The following is a 17,681-nucleotide window of genomic DNA, read 5'->3' as shown; positions in this document are numbered from 1 at the left end:
GACAAAATGGCATCGACCGAAATTACCTTAGTAGTAGGAAGCATAGGCCTATCTTTGCTTAATTTTTTTAACAATTCTGTGAAGTGTTTACAATGCTTTAATTTTCTGAGAGTACAAATAAAGACACGTTATTTATTTGATATTTGTTTTATTGGTTTCTATACCAACAGAATGCATGAAATAACCTTAAATAGATTTGGTAATATGCAGCATATATATTCATGACTTTTTACCTTTCTACGAAGTAGGCCCTATTCACAATGCTTTAATATTTTGAGAGCATGGATAAAGACATGTTGTTAGTTTGATACGTGTTTCTGTGGTAAATTAGTGTTTCCAGCTGTGTACTGAAAACATAACTTTTCTTAAGCAGTTTTTTTTTTTTTTTTGGACTGTTTTTTTTTTTTTTCACCCGCTCGCACCGACTTTAGGGTCCCCAGAGGATGTCATCCATAAAAATAAAGTGTGGCCTAAATTGCCATGCCTCACAGGTGGATGAACATGTGAAGTTTCTTTTGAATTTTCTCTTTAATCATCAATATAATGTAGTGTTGGAGAACACTATTGCCCTCACTCTTGGAAACCCAGACTGTGTATTCCTTGGATTATGGCAGGGTACACTGTGTCAGGTGTGAAATGTGTTCTCAGCAATCTCAGTAATGTGGCCAAGAGGAGAGGGCCTAGATGAGAGGCATATGAACTGGGTGGCAATAGAAATCTCCTATCATTCTCCTGTCTTGTGTTTGTCAAATTTTAGATTTTAGTTTAGTGAACAAATAAACATCACATTTACAAATAACACTTATATGAAGGCATCAGAAGCAGCTAGCAGGTTCCTGGCTTGACTCTTTGTATTGTATGTATATTATATATTGTGTATGGAATATGTTACCTGAGCATCAAAGGTACACATACCTGAGGAGTAACCTGCGTGAACTGCCCTGAAGGGAACCCCAATAGAGGGAGCGGCCCGCTTCAGTGAAAACTATTGTGCTATTATATGTAATGGCCTCTAATCATAATATTGGATCAAGGGGGGGGGGGGGGGGGGGGGGCTAGCTGAGGATTAGGCAAGTTTCAAAAGACAGGCCAAACAAGACAAAGCAATTCTTAACAAGCCTGTTATTTGGTTTAAGTGAGGAAATAATTTTATATCAGGATAAAACTGATATATATATATATATATATATATATATACAGCCCACTGTCATTTGCTTATTTCAGCATTCCCAGATATGCCAAGTCTGTGTTTATTGTACATTTCTTGTTGATCAGGTTCAGATTAAGCACCTCTACTTAATAGCATGATGCACATTTTAATTCAATTTTATGAAGCAAATTAATTATCTTTAATTTAATTTAATATGCATGCTATTTTATTGCTGGACTTAAGCAGTGCATCATATAGTGGGGCCCACCAAGTGTCAAAACTGATGGTTTGGCTCTTACCAGCTCTTCTTTAATTGCATCTTGTTTAGTAAATTAAATTAGTATTTATATTATGAATAATTGTTCATTGATTTATAATTGAAACACGACACAAGTAGAACTAACTGCCATTATGTTATCATATTTTATATGCATCCGCAGTATTGAGAAATTGACATTTCATATTATCATTCTGTAGTGTATTTAGATTGGATTTAATTACCAATTGCCATATTTTTTTGCTTTCAGAGAAGACAACCACCACAACCACTACATCTACAACAACGGTGACAACCCCCACAGCAGTTGCCTCCACTAGTAAGATGCTTTCTAGCTTTGCTTTAGTGTTAGTGCATGATATGAATATGAGATAGTTGTATCAATAATCTTATTATAAGATCATTCATGGTTCCATGGAATTATATTTAACATTGATTGTGGTGATAATAATCACTTAGCTTGGAACAAAAAATGATCCTCTTGAGACAAGAGCGAAACAATGCTGGTGCAGTTAAAATTTTGTTCCAAAGCAAAAAATTATTATCACTAGTTAAGATGGTACAAGTGGTATTTTCATTGCCCTGTAACATTTTTACATGGGGTTGTATTTGTGGGTTTAGAATGTCTCTTTTTATAATAGAAAAAAATGTGGGCAGCTTTAGTATTTTAATGCATTTTAGCTGTTGATCACAATGAGTAACAATAGATTGTAGCTATGAGAGAGAGAGAGAGAGAGAGAGAGAGAGAGAGAGAGAGAGAGAGATACTTGGTCAGCAGTCATTATATGAAGTCCATGAGGTAGCAGGGTGAGATGGATTTGATAAAGTATGTGAAATCGGTTGTCTGACTGTTTGTTTTTATGTCCTTTGTTTGTTTTTTCCCTGATTTTTTTCTTCAATTATAGCCATAACTGTATGTTTTTATGTCCTTTTCATTTGCATTTCATCAATTATTAGTAAAGACCCAGTGTTGTTATATTCTTTTTCTCACATTTTGCCTATAATAATTACCCATTGTAACTCATACTGTCATCTTTCCCATTCTTGAGTACGACAGTCTCGATTCTGTTCATGGAGGCATAGATACTCTCTGTCAAGTTGACTATCACGGCATACAGATTCACACATTGTACTAGCTGGGTCTGTCCAACTCCACAATGAATTCTCCCTAAAGTGGAATCAGCTCAATTTTCTGACAATCCCATCTGGCAGCAAGGGAGTAATTATAAATATTATAAATGTTGTGGGTTGATTAAGCTCATAAGACTTCTTGCACTTTAGCGAGAATTCCTGCAGAGTTGAAACAGCCCATCTGGTAGGATGTGTGAATTATCCGCCCAAATTAACCCCTACAGAGTGGTGCTCTGTCCTTAGAACCTCACCCTGTGGACCTGGCAGCAGATCACATCAGATATTCCTTAGAATTCTTGTATTTACGGCAGTCAAATGGCATTTGCTGAACAAATATTTTTCAGTCTTCATAATATTTTTCACAAGTTTTTCTGGATTTTTAATTAACATGTTATTTGATGTGATAATCTCTCTGTATGGAATTGTTTTGAAAGAGAAGGCTTGTTTTTATGGGCTAGCTTGACCTGCTGTTGACATGAAAATTTCTGTAACACTTGATTATGTTTAATTTCTTCAACAGCTCATCTTGCACAGAATTTGCTGAATATTTTTCTCAAAATGTCCTTGTTTATGTCTGTATCTATGATTCTTGCTTATTGGCATCTTTTGCGTGCCCGTGTTTGGTTAACCTTCAAACTCTTCAAGCATTGTGATAAAATGAGAAAATAATTCTCATATAATTGTTTGAATTTGTGTTTTCTGTCTGTTGTATTTGTTTATTTGTCTTGTGTGTGCACATGAGTAATGTAGGAGCTGTTTTGTTGTGGATGTTTGCATGAAGAAAAAAAGAAAAAAGTAGGTGTTTACAGTTCCAATATACAAACATTTAAATGTTTATAATTATTTTGAGTCATTTACTATATATGGTAAGTAGCAAGTTTCAGGTATGTCAGAAAAAATAAATAAAATGCTCAGTGATCAGTGGGCAGTTTGTGTGAAGAGAAGTCACTGAAACACTTGAATAAAAAGATCTGGAGTCCAGAGTTCTCAATATATGTAGTAGCTGAAATACCCTGTAACCCATCTTTAAAGCAAGGGGAATTTCACTAACATGAGACCTTTTTATTTGGGTATAGGTATAGCTTGCCCCCTTTTGAATAATACGTCATGTTAATCGGCATGGGTGGGTAATTGGTGGCCAACCCCTGTCTTTAGTCTTCACCCCCACCCCCTCTCATGGTTTGAACCATTTTGCAATGGGGTGGGGTATATTTTATTGACTGCATCTCTGAAGTGCATAAGTGGTGAAACTTTAGCAATTTGGACTTAAGTGAACATTTTGTTATCAAAATTTAATTTAACTGTGTTATACGTATGTCCAGCACTGAGTCAATGTTCCGTAGTATTGTGAAGACTAAAGAGTGCATGGATTATGATTTTTTTTTTTTAGAGAACAAGACATTACAATTTGAAATCAGTAGACATTTTTAGTTCCATATGTGGTGTCTTGCTTGAAATAGAAGGGAGGGGGCATTATCAGTAATACCACTGATATTTATAATTGCATGGCATCTACATACATTGGAGTCTGTCTTTTGAGAAATGTGGGAAGGTATTCCCAAAGTTCATCACTTTCGATTCTGCACAAATCTCAGCTAAACCAGAGGTACCCTGCAGAGAAATGCAAGAACTCTGGCGTTCATTCATGAAATTTTCAAAAGTTAATTTGGCATGTTGTTAAGGAAATCCAAGTAGCAACACTTCATCACAATGAAAGGATCCAGAAGTGTACAGAGATTTTATTGGCAAATTTTTGTTTTGTTAATATTTTCCTAAATTTAGATTTAAAAAAGAATAAAAAAAGGAACGAGAGAGTTTTTAACTTGATGAACTTTTTGGAATATGGTCCATGTTCAAAAGAACTCTTAATGTGAGATGGTGTTTTATGGGTTACATGCTATTAATTATAATAAACATTATATATTTTATTAAGGACTCTATATATTTAAAATAATAATAATATTCCTTTTTACAGCCAAGAGCGGTACGGGCACAGGGGAAGTATCTCCCGGTATGGTCTCACGTTGGACTGCTTGCATATATTCACTGTTCTGATTTCTGTGTTCTGTCTTCTTGCTGACCTGTGGTATAGGGGAGAGGGGGGGAGTCTTTGATTCACACACATACATACATACACACACACACACACACACATGCAAGCATACATATACGCATGTACTCATATTAACATATATTTACATTAGGTACTTGTGCCTGTGGGTACATGCAGGTGAAGGTAGACAAAGTCAAAGAAGCAGTCTTGTATTGAATGACCGTACTAGTGCATTCACACCTTCCCACGCACACAGGCATACACACACATGCACACACCTACACACGTATATACAAGAATACACACCTTTGTAAACATGTTTTTGTTCTGAATCAGGTGTTGACTCTTAACGAATTGACTCTTAACAATTACTTAATTAGGTTCACTAGTTTTAAGAAGTGTAGGTGTCAGACGTTTTCCACAAGTCAGCATGAACAGAGGTGTGGGGGTGCAGCTTAATGTGATCCTGTCATTAACACAGGGATGAGATTTTTCCTAGAATTGGTGGATTTCCGACTTTCTGAAAGCCAAAAATATCATTTCTGAGATCGATGCAGATCGGGGGTGGTGGGGTGGGGGTGGGGTGGCATTAGTGGAGGGAAGGGGGGATTAGATCTGGACCACACGCCAAGTTTTCAGATTTTTTCACCTAAGGACAGTCTCATCCCTGCTTAACATGTACTAACTGCCAGTCACACTGCAAGAAGGAAACAAATCTTTAAAGCTAGATATAAACAGTAAAACAGATTTACAAAACTCCTTATCATTACAAAAGAAATGTCATCAACAATTATGTCTGTAGCCTTAGGTTTAAGAGACCTAAACAACAAAATTTCTCTTTACATATGACACGTGTAACATTAATAGTGAAGATTTGTTATTCTTTCTGTTATGAGAATGGAAAAAAATACTCAATGTGATTTTGGAAACCAAATGTTTTGAAAAGCATATGAAAAATTTCCAAAAAGCATGTGAAAAATTTCCAAAAATCATTTTCCAAAAGTTAATTTAGAGGGAAAAAAATTGATTTGTACATTGTTTTGTAAATCTGTTAAGGCACGTAGTAAGGTGAAACATCATTGTATTGATTTCAGATTTATATTCAGGGTTATTTGATATCTTCTGTAGTTCTGCATTTTGAGTTTGGACTTGTGCATTTTGATTTGCTGTCTTTTTGCTTGCTGTAGAGGCCCTCGTGGACTGAAAATTATAATAGCACGATTTAACAATAATATTGCTTTAATATTGATGCTTTGCTGCAGTGTTTAAGATAGGTGGTATTTTTCTTCAGATTTAAGATTTTTCTAAACTGTTCTAGAGTCAGACTCGTGTATATTCTGGGTTCCTTTAGGTGATGTTCAATGGTCAACTTTCTGCTTTGTTGTAGAAATATATTATTTCCTTTTCACTGTCGTAATAGGTAGTTGTCCACTTAGAATTTGAAGCTTTTTGGAGTAGTTTCTAGATATGTATTTTGTTTTAGTTAGGGTATGTATCATGTGTCATCATTGTTTTTAAAAACTCTTTTTTAACTCTTGGAGAGTTTCTAGTGTGTAATGAAACGGGCATTTATTATATGGATAAACCAGAATGAGTGGTGAAAGTCAAGAAATTGTAAAATTTGTTAAGTGGACTGCAGCTGTGAAAATGTTATATAAAAAGTATACAGGCACTACTTCTACTTTGTCTCAGATGTTGAAGGGGCCTGTTTCCACTCAAACACATGTGCGTGCACGCACATACACATACACAGCTAATGTTGCAGATCAATGCCTAGATTATTAGAAGGACTACCATGGATTTCTGCACTGAAATAGACCAAAAATTTGTCCTCAAAGTTAAGCCCAAATTTTTTGTAATATTTTTCTTTTGTGATGCAGCATTAATGAGGTTGACAGGGTGGAAAGGGCTCATCAGCAAGGGATTTTCTAGTCTAAACATAGCTCTGTCATTGTGTCTGACTTTGCTGAGTTGTTCTTGAGGAGAGGGATTAAAGACCCTGGAGAGGATTCTCTGACAATGATGACATACAGGGAAACATCTCAAATGTCAGGGTATGACCTGAAGTTTTGGCAAATCTGATGTGTTTACCAGATAAAAAAAACAAGACATTTGTGATACCTTTTTAGGTGTGTGTGTGTAGTGTTGTGAATGTAATAAGGGTAGAAAATAGCTATAGAGAGGTCATGGTTTTAAAAATTAAATAACCTGAAAACATTCAAAGTTGGATAGTGTCTTGGTTTGTTGTAAAATATTAAAGCTGGCTCCATTCTTGTGCAACAAAGGAAAAATAGGTGAAGACCTTCAACATTCCAACATTCCCCTCCCCAAACAAGAAGGAAAAATAAAGAAATATGCTGAATCCCATGGTAACATGTAGTTTGTATAAATGAAGTTGTTTAAGTCACAGCAAACTCGGAATTATGCTAGAGCTTGTACAGGTTTTAGGGTATGTTGGTCAACCCACAAGACACCAAGTGAAGCAGCCATATTTTTTGTTTACATGGAGCAGATAAATGCTGGAGTAGGTTTTTTTCACAATAGAGGACAACAAAAGAGGATAGATGACTTGGAAATGGCCCAAGATAAACACCTGTTTAAACAGGAGCACTGAGTGAAGTGTGTCAAGAAAGGGCAGAGGAGAGATGAGCTCCTTTAAGTGGTAATGATAAGAGAGTTAAAGCTATTTGATATATGATAAGGTTAGAAATGTGAACCAGCCACCTTGCCAAAAACTGATGTGTGACTATTTTGTCAACTGAAAGACTTGAACAGTAAATAAGTAATATTATCGTAGCAATTTTGGTCATCATTTCACAAGTTTTGTCTTGTGACCTTTTTGTAAAGTAACGATACTTCCTGATTGTGTTAGAGGATCTAGGAGAGATGAACACAATCTGATACCCTGAACATCTTGTGTTGTGGATATTTAATCAACCACAAAACCAGAATGACGAACCACTATAATCATATATTCTAGACATGAATAAACCAAATTGTCAAATGAGTAATCTGAAACCCCATGCCTCACAGAAAGAAGACCTCATTTTTAGCATGAACACAATCTCTGCTGTACCAGTGAGGTGCTTACATGTAGCCATTGCAGTCACAGTGAAGTTGGGAAGTATATAGTCAGAGAGACTTGGCCTTTCTAATCCACTGACCACATTTAGGATCAACCCCTTAAAACCTTGATATTTATTATCCCTTGTTAAGCTGTCTGGTTTACTGGTTACTAGTCGGACTGAGGTATTAGCGGAACGTGAATATATGTGACAGTCTTCAATGCATAGATACATTGTGTATAGCAATTGTGGAATTAACTTTTACTGTATCTTCATTATGAGTTTTTGAACCTTGCCTTACCATTTTAATTTCCCCCTATTTCATAACCATCACCTCCACTATTTCAAAACCATTGCCTTTTTTTGATGCACAATTAAATTATTTCTGCCACTGTATTTTGTGTGAAGATTTGAATGGCATCCGCACCCCTGTTCTGAACACTCACTCACACCTGTATAACTGTTTTCTTTGCTTTGGTTGGATATGAAATTGATATTAGGCATGATAATTAAAACTGAGATAAAGGCTCCCTAAATTCCGCTAATTTGATTTTACAAATTATCAGTTTTGGAAAATAAGTCATTAGAAACGAAATCAACACTTTTTGAAATTTGCAAGTTTCATTTATTTAATCATATTTGGGTAACAGCAGTTACCAGTAGCAACCGCTCAGTATTTTGCATGATATATGCTGAAGGTTTATAGCTGAATTTTCGTGCAATGTCTTGGATACATATAAATATAGTGTAGCCTTTAGCTTCAACATGGGGCGTCTTGCTTGATAATTTGTTCAAAACATGTCCCTGTATCTGTGCATTTGTTGACCCTTTTAATATTGATCTTTACAGTTTTCTGTTTTACACCTGTTTTGTTGGTTTTAACATGTAATAACACCACCTGAGTTTTACTCCAACTCATTAATATGCAAGTGATTGAAAGCTCCAATACACCAATAAATAATCTGATAAATTGTCCTTGTTGAGCATGGGGACTAAGTTTAGATGACTGTGCATAGTAGCCAGGCTGCTACTGGTAAGTTGTCAGTCTCTCAAACTAGAGCGATGCAGAAAATTGTAATGCACTATGAATGAAGGGCCAAATAGCTGATTGCATTTTGGAATTTAGAAGGCTAATTAAAGTGTATTAAACAGTAGCATTATTGAGATATGTTTATTGTAGACTGTAAAATCTCATTCTGTGATTGTTTTATTATTTTATCACTTTTAAAATCTCATTTTGTAGTTGTTTTAATATAATTTCGCAACTTATTTAACATGTATCTAATGCTTTGAAATGCACTGATATTGTAGATAGTTCAAGTGAATGTGCTCTTAACTGAAGAATGAGTATTTTTGGGTCATCTTCCCCCTAAATTCTTTCCTCTTCTGAAAAATATCTGTTCTGGTTTGAGAATTTATAGCTGAGTTTAATTATAAATTCAGGAATTATAGAAAAGTCAGATAATAACAAGGCTCCATGTGCCTCAGGGCTTGTTCCCAATGGAACTGTTGTTCTAGGCAGATTGATCCAACTGCGCGAAGATTATTACTTAATGCAATTAGATTAGCAGATTAACATACCCTTTCCTAGCGTTGAGTAGAATACAGAAAAAGTGGCAATTATACGAATATGTTGGAAACAAGAGGAGGCATTTTAATCTGTTAATCTAATTGCATTCATCAAGAATAGGCGTGGAGTTGGATCAATCTACCTGGAACAATAGTTTTATTAGGAATTGGTACTTACTCTTTTTTGTATTTTGACTCTAGCTCAGTCCCAGCTGCCAGAATGGGCCATAGCTATCATCGTTGTCGTGTGCGTTCTGGTCATTCTGGCCGTGGTCATTGCGGTGGTCATCATGAAGAGGAGGAAAGGCAACAAAGAAAAAAGTAAGTGTTTTTAAAAAGTAAACCTGGATTGCTTGTATGTTAGAGTATTAAAACTGACTCTCAAGGCTAAAAATATTAATAAAATTTAGCTATAGCTCACTTTTAAGATATCAGATATAGAAATATGTAAATTATGTGATCATTTCACATTTAAACTTCCACTGAGTTCTTATAGTTTCAGTTTTAGTTGATCTCTTGGATGTACAAATGTCAGCTTTAGCCAGCTTGAAGATCTTTCATTAAGATATACTAAAAATGTGTATTTTTCTTTTTTCAGCTCTTGTGGACAACAAACCCCCAAACAAGTAAGTAGATTGAAGATTTGAGAGAGAGAGAGAGAGAATCCACATGGCAATATTTGAGTAGACTGAAAATTATTGATAAACTTACTTTGGCGTAAATTTTAAACTTGACTAGTAAAATATTGTCTGTATACATGATCCACTGGGTTGCCTTATATCTGCTGCTTGCTGTTCTATAGCTACACCCCTGAGGCTTATAACGGACCATACCCAGCACCCGACGTCTTAGACAGCAGTCAGCGCTATCCAGACTATGGCATGGACACGCCACCAAGGAAACCGCCCATAAATGATCAGTTTGATGTAAGTGGCTCCACCTATCACTGTGTATTCACATCTTGTAGTTTATTGTTGTAGATTGTCTCAAGGGACGAATACCAAGGACGCCTTTGATGGGGACGTAAGTTGGTGTGGTCACAGGCTGGTGACCTATATACAGTGACCCAGATACTGTATTTAGGTCATTACTCCAACAGGGATGTTTGTATGGGAGATGTTGCTCTAAACACTTGGCTTTTTTTTTTTTGTCCTTTCTCACCACGTAAAAAAAAAATGAATGTTAAATAAACCACAAGTGCATCATTTATCTCTTTTACTCTGAAAAGAATGCTTTAACAGTCACATTTAAGTGTCCACTTCTATTGGTCAGTCAAGTGTTTTGATCAACTTACAACTGGACTCAGGCCATTTTGTTAGGGTGAAGCCAATTTATAAAATTAAGGAAAATTTTAAAAACATTTTCCAACAACTTAATATTGATTCTACTTAATATTTTGTCATTTGTTGGCTCATTGGCTAAAATGGCAACCAAATTGTTTGAGTCCAGTACAGTGCTGCCCCCTGTTGGATGAACTGAACATCTGTGTGAGATGATGTGACCATGCATGTTCTGCTATTTCAAATCTACTGGAACTTAGATAAATAGCATGCTAGATAACAACATTAGACTATAACATATGAAAGTCGTACTATTCTACAATATATTTTTTTGGCACAAGATGATAAAATAAATGCAATAAATTTCTGTAGGTAGCCAAAAAATTAAAAGGGACAGCATGCTAGTTGAGTATATAGACTTTTAAAATATTTGAAAATTTCACCATTGGTTCATGTAGTTTTGGGTCAAGATGATGAAATAAGTGGGAAAGACACGATTTCTGTAGGTATTAGCAAAAAATGGGGGAAGATTGTTTTTTAACGTCAAAAGCATGGCTGCCTTGCATGTCTTCATAAGCTGACTCATGGCAGTTACACCTACACGGCATGAGTGATATCAGCTTGTTTTTCACATCCAATCTGTTTACTTTGACAAGCAGTTTGCATGGAATGGAACTGATTTGAATTTTTTTCTGCAGTGACAGTTTTGTCTTTTGTATGGTCACTCATGTCAGGAATCTTAAGGTGCCCCAAAACTGTAGAATTATTTAATTTTGTGGCATTGGAAATAATCTGTAGTGGAGATAGTGTTCCATTTACTTAGTGCCAAGGTGTATATTTTAATTCACCCAGTTGTAGTTTAGGTCAAATTAAAAAAAAAGAAAATTGAATTTCATACTCTGTGTAAATGTTTAGTATGAGATTGAGTTTTCATCCTTTATTTTATCTTTCAACTTCAGTTTGATGGTCCTTTTCATTGTCAGGGTCATTTTGACTAGTAATTCTGTTCTTGTATGAGGTATAGAGGCAAACATATACTGACAGTTATTAAGTGTAGAGAAGTATTTAATGGTTGTGGATATATAGTTTCACCTCTTAGTTTTAAACCCCTTTTTTTGAATGGGGGGTCTTTTTGATATGATTCATTCATGTTTAAAAGTTCAATTATTTTAAGATAGTATCAGTGAAATGAAAAGCAGCATGACTGTGATTTAAATCACTTGAAATTTGACTTGAGAAATTTTTCATGTGCATGCCATGTTTTTTATTGCCCTGAATCTCTGTCATTTATCTCATCTATCCAGCTATACTGTTTCCATTTTGTCATAGCTTTCATTTCTTTTTTTCCAAACAAGGTGTGCTATGTGTCTACATACTTCAACTTTTTTTTTTTTTTTTTTTTTTCGCAACTTAAATTTGAATTCTTTGTGTTTACAGCCCAGGAGTCGTAACGTGGAAAACCTGGTGTATGCAGAGTTAGCGTTGGACGACACTCCGCGCAGTCGCAAGCCCATCCAAGCAATGCAGTTGGATAACAGTGTGGAGTATGCTGAGATTAAGAGGGTGTAATGACCGCACTGATCACAGAAACTGACCACCAGTAACCTCTAAGAGGTCAAATTGAGCTGACATGAAAAACTTGGCCATACTGGATTTATTAATGATAAAAGGTTAAGACAAAATATGTCAGTGAAAAAGTCAGATATTGGAAGAGGGTGGTTGAAAAGAGCAGGTTTTGATATTATAACTGAGAGCAAAAGAGACACAAGCAGTGTGTGAATGGAATGAAAATGAAACTGGGTCAACGAAGTGAAAATGAAACTGGGTCAACAAAACTGAAAGTGAAATTGACACTGTTTTTGGCCCTTGCTATGATTGGGTAGATACATTTCAGATGGTGACATTTGGTTTGTACCCAGGGAGTTGTTTCTGATACTCAACGAAAGGAGGAACGTTAACATCAGCATATCACTCAACATACATGAGACTCCCTACGAGAGTGGAGTGCACCAAACTCTGTGGAAAGCAAGCTACTTTCTTTCACAAAGTGCATACGTAATTGACTCCAGCTGTTGTACTTTTCTTCATATATTTATCAAAATAATGAGAAATTAATGTCAGAAAAGCATTTAGTTTTCTATACTCTATAAGATGGGTACTCCTGTAAGTTAAGTAGAATAGGTTGTTTGCAGGTTCCTCCAAACCATTATATCTTCCATTTATAATTTGTATTTCTAAACATGGAAGCAATTAATGCCATTTTAGTGTATTCTGTTGCTCTGACACCAGTACTAGTTGCGTAGTTTTTGCCAGGTGTGATAACCCGGCGTTAAAATGTCAGTAAGAAGGTACGTAGATACTTGAGTGTTATTATCTCTAATACAAAGATCGCCAGTGCTGGAAAGCTGGGGTCACATATTTAGAATGGTATCCAAGCCTGGAGGTAAAAATTGAGAAAAGATAACAGGCATCCTTCAGCAGCCATATTGGAACAGTTTTGTAATTAGAAAAAGGTGTATATTTTGCATCATTGCAGCATGCAGGTCGAATGCACTTCGATTATCTTTCTTATAAAAAAAATTCATTGATTCAGTTGTGTGTTGTTATATTAACTAGCTAGTCTCTTTTGGTTTTAGCCTAGTTTATTGCAAGAGAAAGGATGGTCTGTTGTCTCTCTCTCTTAGTCTGTCCAGTCTGTAAAATACAAACAAGTGCTCAGCATTTTTAATCAAGTTGCAATATTGTTGAAATAATTGTTCACTATTTATGTATATGCATGCAAATAGACAAATAGAATATTATAGCTTTTGCTTGCAGGCTTATTGTAGAGTAGATGTTATATTGTAAGATCTTTGCAGGGATCATTTTAATTAATGATATATAAAAGTTCATATCAATTGATGTTCATATCAGACTATTACATTTGTCAGCCTTAGCTTAGAACACGTTTTATTAATCAACTTTTGAAAGTATAGCCCTACTGTACAGCACACTTATCAGATCTTGATATTTTATTTTGCATATATATGATTAATCCTTGAAATTTTGTGAAAAAATCATCTTAAATGCAATCTTGATCCTTTTAGGAAACATTTAAAGATGTACATAGCTTAATTGATCATGGACACTAGTTCTTTAGCTCTTCAGTTTCAGTTCCTGTTAAATATTTTGAGAAATTAATGCTTTGAGTACAGAAACAACCAGAAAAGATTTTGTATATTTTTAGGTGAATATTTTTATCCTATTTCAATACAAGATATGTGATTAAAGCATCCGCCCAAATTCCATCATTCCATTCACTGTTAGGCCCATTTTACATTGTGTGGTACACCTTTCTGTTTCACATTATTTTGCCTTTGGGGATTGGGGGGGGGGGGGGTTATCAATTTCACAAGCACATTTCTAACTGCATTGGGGGGGGGGGGGGGGGTACATTTAGATTACTGTCTTATATATTAGCCAGTTTAATAAGTAGTCAATCTGAAAAAAATGTTGCGAAACATAAAAGTGAACCACAAGATGTGAAAAGAGCTTTAAAGTGCACTATGCAGCAATGTCTTAATCGCCCATCTCTTTGTGGCCCTTTTTGTATTGGGACTAGTCTGGGTCATGAAAAGAAGCCTAAAAGCAAGGTCACTTATTGGTTAACAGTGTTTTCTTATTGGTCACCTTTGTGGAAACCATCTTTTCCCAGATCATCAGCATCATGATGGCCTATAAGGTTCTAGAGAAAATCTATGTGCACCAAGGCAGAGGCACTTTTCTATCCCACTGGTGTGATTTTCGGGACATCCTCTCTGCAAATCCCATTTGAAAGGCTTCATGTTGGCATGTCACAGCTTCGTAATAAACCACAGATTTTGACACATATCACTTTCTAATAGAATAGAAATTTAATATTTAACAGCATTAAACTTTTTCACGCCTTGTGTAAGGTGTAGTAAATATCAAAGTTGATAAGCCACAAGGACACTTTTGGTGTGAAATGTATAAGTCAGTGACGTTATTGCACTAAAGAAGCTAAGAGGTCTGTTAATATTCAGCTTAGTAAAGGATGAAGTAAGTGCATATTTCATGTAAATATTGTAGATGTATTATTGATTCACTTAAGAAGTGGCAAACAGTGCTAGGTTTTTAGCAGTAAACTTTCACCATTGGATCAGCAAAAGGCACCCAAAGTTGTAAAAGGATGCTGGGAACTGTCTTCACTCCATTCTATTTTGTAGTAAGGATATAGCAAAGATATGCAGATTTGAAAGAAGTTGGTTTCCAGTGTTCTCTTAAACTCAGGGTGGTCAAAGATTTTCTGTGCAGAAAAAAAACTTATCAGCCATTTTTCAACAATAGGGCACCCTACTACCATCTGGTGACAAAGATTGACACTAAATCTAGTCTGTGTGTAGAGAATGAGTGACCAAATTGATTTGGATGAAAAAAAAATCACTAGAAAGCAGTGGTTTGTTGTGAGAATCTTTGTACTATTTTGTTAAATTATTTTTAAGGTATAAGATGGACAGTCCTTTGTAAAGGTGGACATCTGCACTGCATGCTATGGGGAACACTTGAGAACAGCAATTTATATAGTAACGCACCAATGGAATCTTTTCCAACAGCGTCTTACTGATAGTATTCTAGCTATTATCCTACAAAAATGTAAACCAGATAAATTGTATTAAACCAGTTTGAATTCACTCTTGACTGATCGTGATTCTTTCCGTTTTGCATTCAGGCAGCGCTAGAAGCTAGCGGATGAAAGGAGATATTCTGAAAGTTGGAAGAAATATTCTGAAGCTTTGAATTTGTTTCTGCAGTTGCAATTTGTCCTGTACCCTTTGACGTTGAAGGGGTTTCGAAAGGGGCTTTGAAACTGGTCCCAAGCCACATTTTGTTTGTCTATTTATCTTCCAAAGCTACTCATCTTTAAAAATTCAAACAGAGAGGACATCTCATGGCCCATAAAAATACCTCCAGGTAGTTGATTTTAAGATAGTTTGAAATTCATGGCACATTACTGTATGCTCGCAGTAAATTACAGATTTTGGCCCCTGGCATTTTCTTTCATCCCAAGCTTCTTCTCTGAAGTTCAGATCGAGTGCTTTCTGAAAAATAAAAATGTAATAATTGTCAGTATTAAACTTTTCCGCACTCTGTGTGAGGTGTGAGATCTTTCTAAGTTTAAAAGTTGCCCGGACACTTATGGTGTGAAATTGTAAAAGTCAGTGACATTACTGAAATGATGAAACCAAAAGGTGGGTTTATTTTCAGCTTAGCAAAAGATACATATGGGATTAAGTGCATATTTAATGTAAATATTGTATAGAAGGCAGAGGATTGAAGGAATCCTAATTTGAGGCGATGCCAATTTTAGTAGATTTTTTTTATTTATGAAGAATATTTCTGAAAATTTGAACTTACTTAAGTATTTGGAATTTTTCATTTACATTCAAGTGGCTTCTGGACTGAGTATATGTCGCTGGCACTGTAATATTATTAATGAATAATTAAGTACACTTACTGTCCTCCAATTCTTTAAGGAGTACTATCTGTTATTTTTAACTGATCCTCGATCCTACAAGGAATACTCTCTGTTATTTTAAACTGACCAAAGCCATATTTCTTTGTCAGAGCTTATCATCTTTAAAAATTCATACCTAAGCATTAAAAAAAAATTTAAGTTATTAATGTCCTTCTGGAAAGGTAATGTAAAGGCTTTGAGAAACATTTACTCAATAACTTAATTATATTTAACTAAGCATCTAAGTCCAGGTGGAGCAATGAATCGCGAGTAAATAAAAGTTGGCATTTTTTCAAGGAAATTTTCACTTGGAGAGGACATCTCTCAGTAAAAGAGGTAAAAACATTTACAAACATGAAATGAAGTGAAAACCAACGTCAAAAAAAAATAAAATAAATAAATAATAATAATAATAATAAATAAATAAATAAAATAATAATAATTAAGCGACTGGCATTTTTTCTGTGTTAATTAAGTGTTATGTTAACTGTAAAAATGTTGCATCAGCTACATCAGTAATGATTTCGACATGCTATTTTTAATAAAAATTAATGCAAGGTGTAAATTAATCGTTACTTGATGAGATGTACGCTGTAAAATCTGTAATATGCATGCCGCATTTCGATTCCAAAATCTATAAAAAAAACTCGTGTTAAAAAAGAGTTAGATGTATGGTCTAAAATAGACTAATACTGATATTTTAATAAAGAGAAATTAGGTAATAGATCTCCTAAAGAGCTCACTGGTTCACGTTGAGGATACCAAGGATTACGCATGCGCACTCTAGGCAAAAGCTTTAACCAAATCATGACGAAAACATCGAAACCCGCATGTAATCGATCTTGGAAATACTAAGGTCCATGAACAATGAAAACAAATAACCCTCTCTTTGACCAATATGTAAATTTGCACTGAATATGAAATAATGAAAAGGAGGACCTACATATTTCACATACATTATTTACTTATATTATGTTTTCGACGAAGGTAGTCAAGTAGGGGATGTAGCTCAGTGGTAGAGCGCACGCTTTGCATGTGTGAGGCCCCGGGTTCGATCCCCGGCATCTCCACTTGTATTTTTCCTCCCACGATATTTTTCCTCGTATATTATTTCTATTTATTTGAAACATATAGAGAGATAAAAAAATTAAAAAAGATCTGCAGCAGTTTGAAAGGTGTAAAATAATAACAATAATAATAATAATAATAAAGAACAGACAACCTGCTATTATTTGCCTCTACGGCGATATATATCTTGATGTATCATGTCAATTTTTAGGCCACTGCCATGCGGATTTGACAAAATTGGAATGAAACAGAAAATAACGTTTTTCACTAAGGTAACAATTCTTTTAAAAGAAAATAATAGTAGCTGTGGAGCGTATGGAACAATGTCTTCAACTTGCCAGATAGAAAGGAATTACTATTTTAATATTAATTATTGATTTAAAATTAAAAGTTAGAAAAGCTTTCAATAGGCTTTTTGCAGCTAGATAACTAGATGTTGACTTCTTTTGCTTACTGAAGATGTTGCACTTCTATAAACAAAATAAGGGTGGAGAGCAAGCTCTCGTTCTTATTTTCTTGGACGAGTAGAATTAATGTTTAAGCTTGCAGGTGACGTCAAATTTAAAGCCTCGA

At 35.1% G+C, this 17,681-nt stretch overlaps 1 protein-coding gene and 1 non-coding gene across 2 annotated transcripts in view; both read left to right on the top strand.

Moving 5' to 3' along the window:
* LOC106181158 (uncharacterized) overlaps nucleotides 1-15,216 on the top strand; it is a 30,779-nt gene extending 15,563 nt beyond the window's left edge. Inside the window, exons 3-8 of the mRNA XM_087017097.1 lie at nucleotides 1,678-1,746; nucleotides 4,534-4,569; nucleotides 9,447-9,566; nucleotides 9,844-9,871; nucleotides 10,048-10,171; nucleotides 11,963-15,216. Coding sequence (XP_086873223.1) covers nucleotides 1,678-1,746; nucleotides 4,534-4,569; nucleotides 9,447-9,566; nucleotides 9,844-9,871; nucleotides 10,048-10,171; nucleotides 11,963-12,094 — 509 coding nt within the window. The 3' untranslated portion in view covers nucleotides 12,095-15,216. The remainder of the gene's footprint in view (nucleotides 1-1,677; nucleotides 1,747-4,533; nucleotides 4,570-9,446; nucleotides 9,567-9,843; nucleotides 9,872-10,047; nucleotides 10,172-11,962) is intronic.
* Nucleotides 15,217-17,038: 1,822 nt separating this feature from the next.
* Nucleotides 17,039-17,110, top strand: Trnaa-ugc (transfer RNA alanine (anticodon UGC)). Its single transcript has one exon. It is a non-coding gene; the product is annotated as a tRNA-Ala (tRNA).
* Nucleotides 17,111-17,681: the final 571 nt, after the last annotated feature.

This window comes from Lingula anatina, chromosome 7 (assembly GCF_051362555.1).
Source record: "Lingula anatina isolate TDL-2025a chromosome 7, LinAna3.0, whole genome shotgun sequence".
Lineage (NCBI taxonomy): Eukaryota > Metazoa > Brachiopoda > Lingulata > Lingulida > Lingulidae > Lingula > Lingula anatina.
Note: the sequence above shows the minus strand (reverse complement) of the source record. Positions and strands in the feature narration are given on the sequence as shown.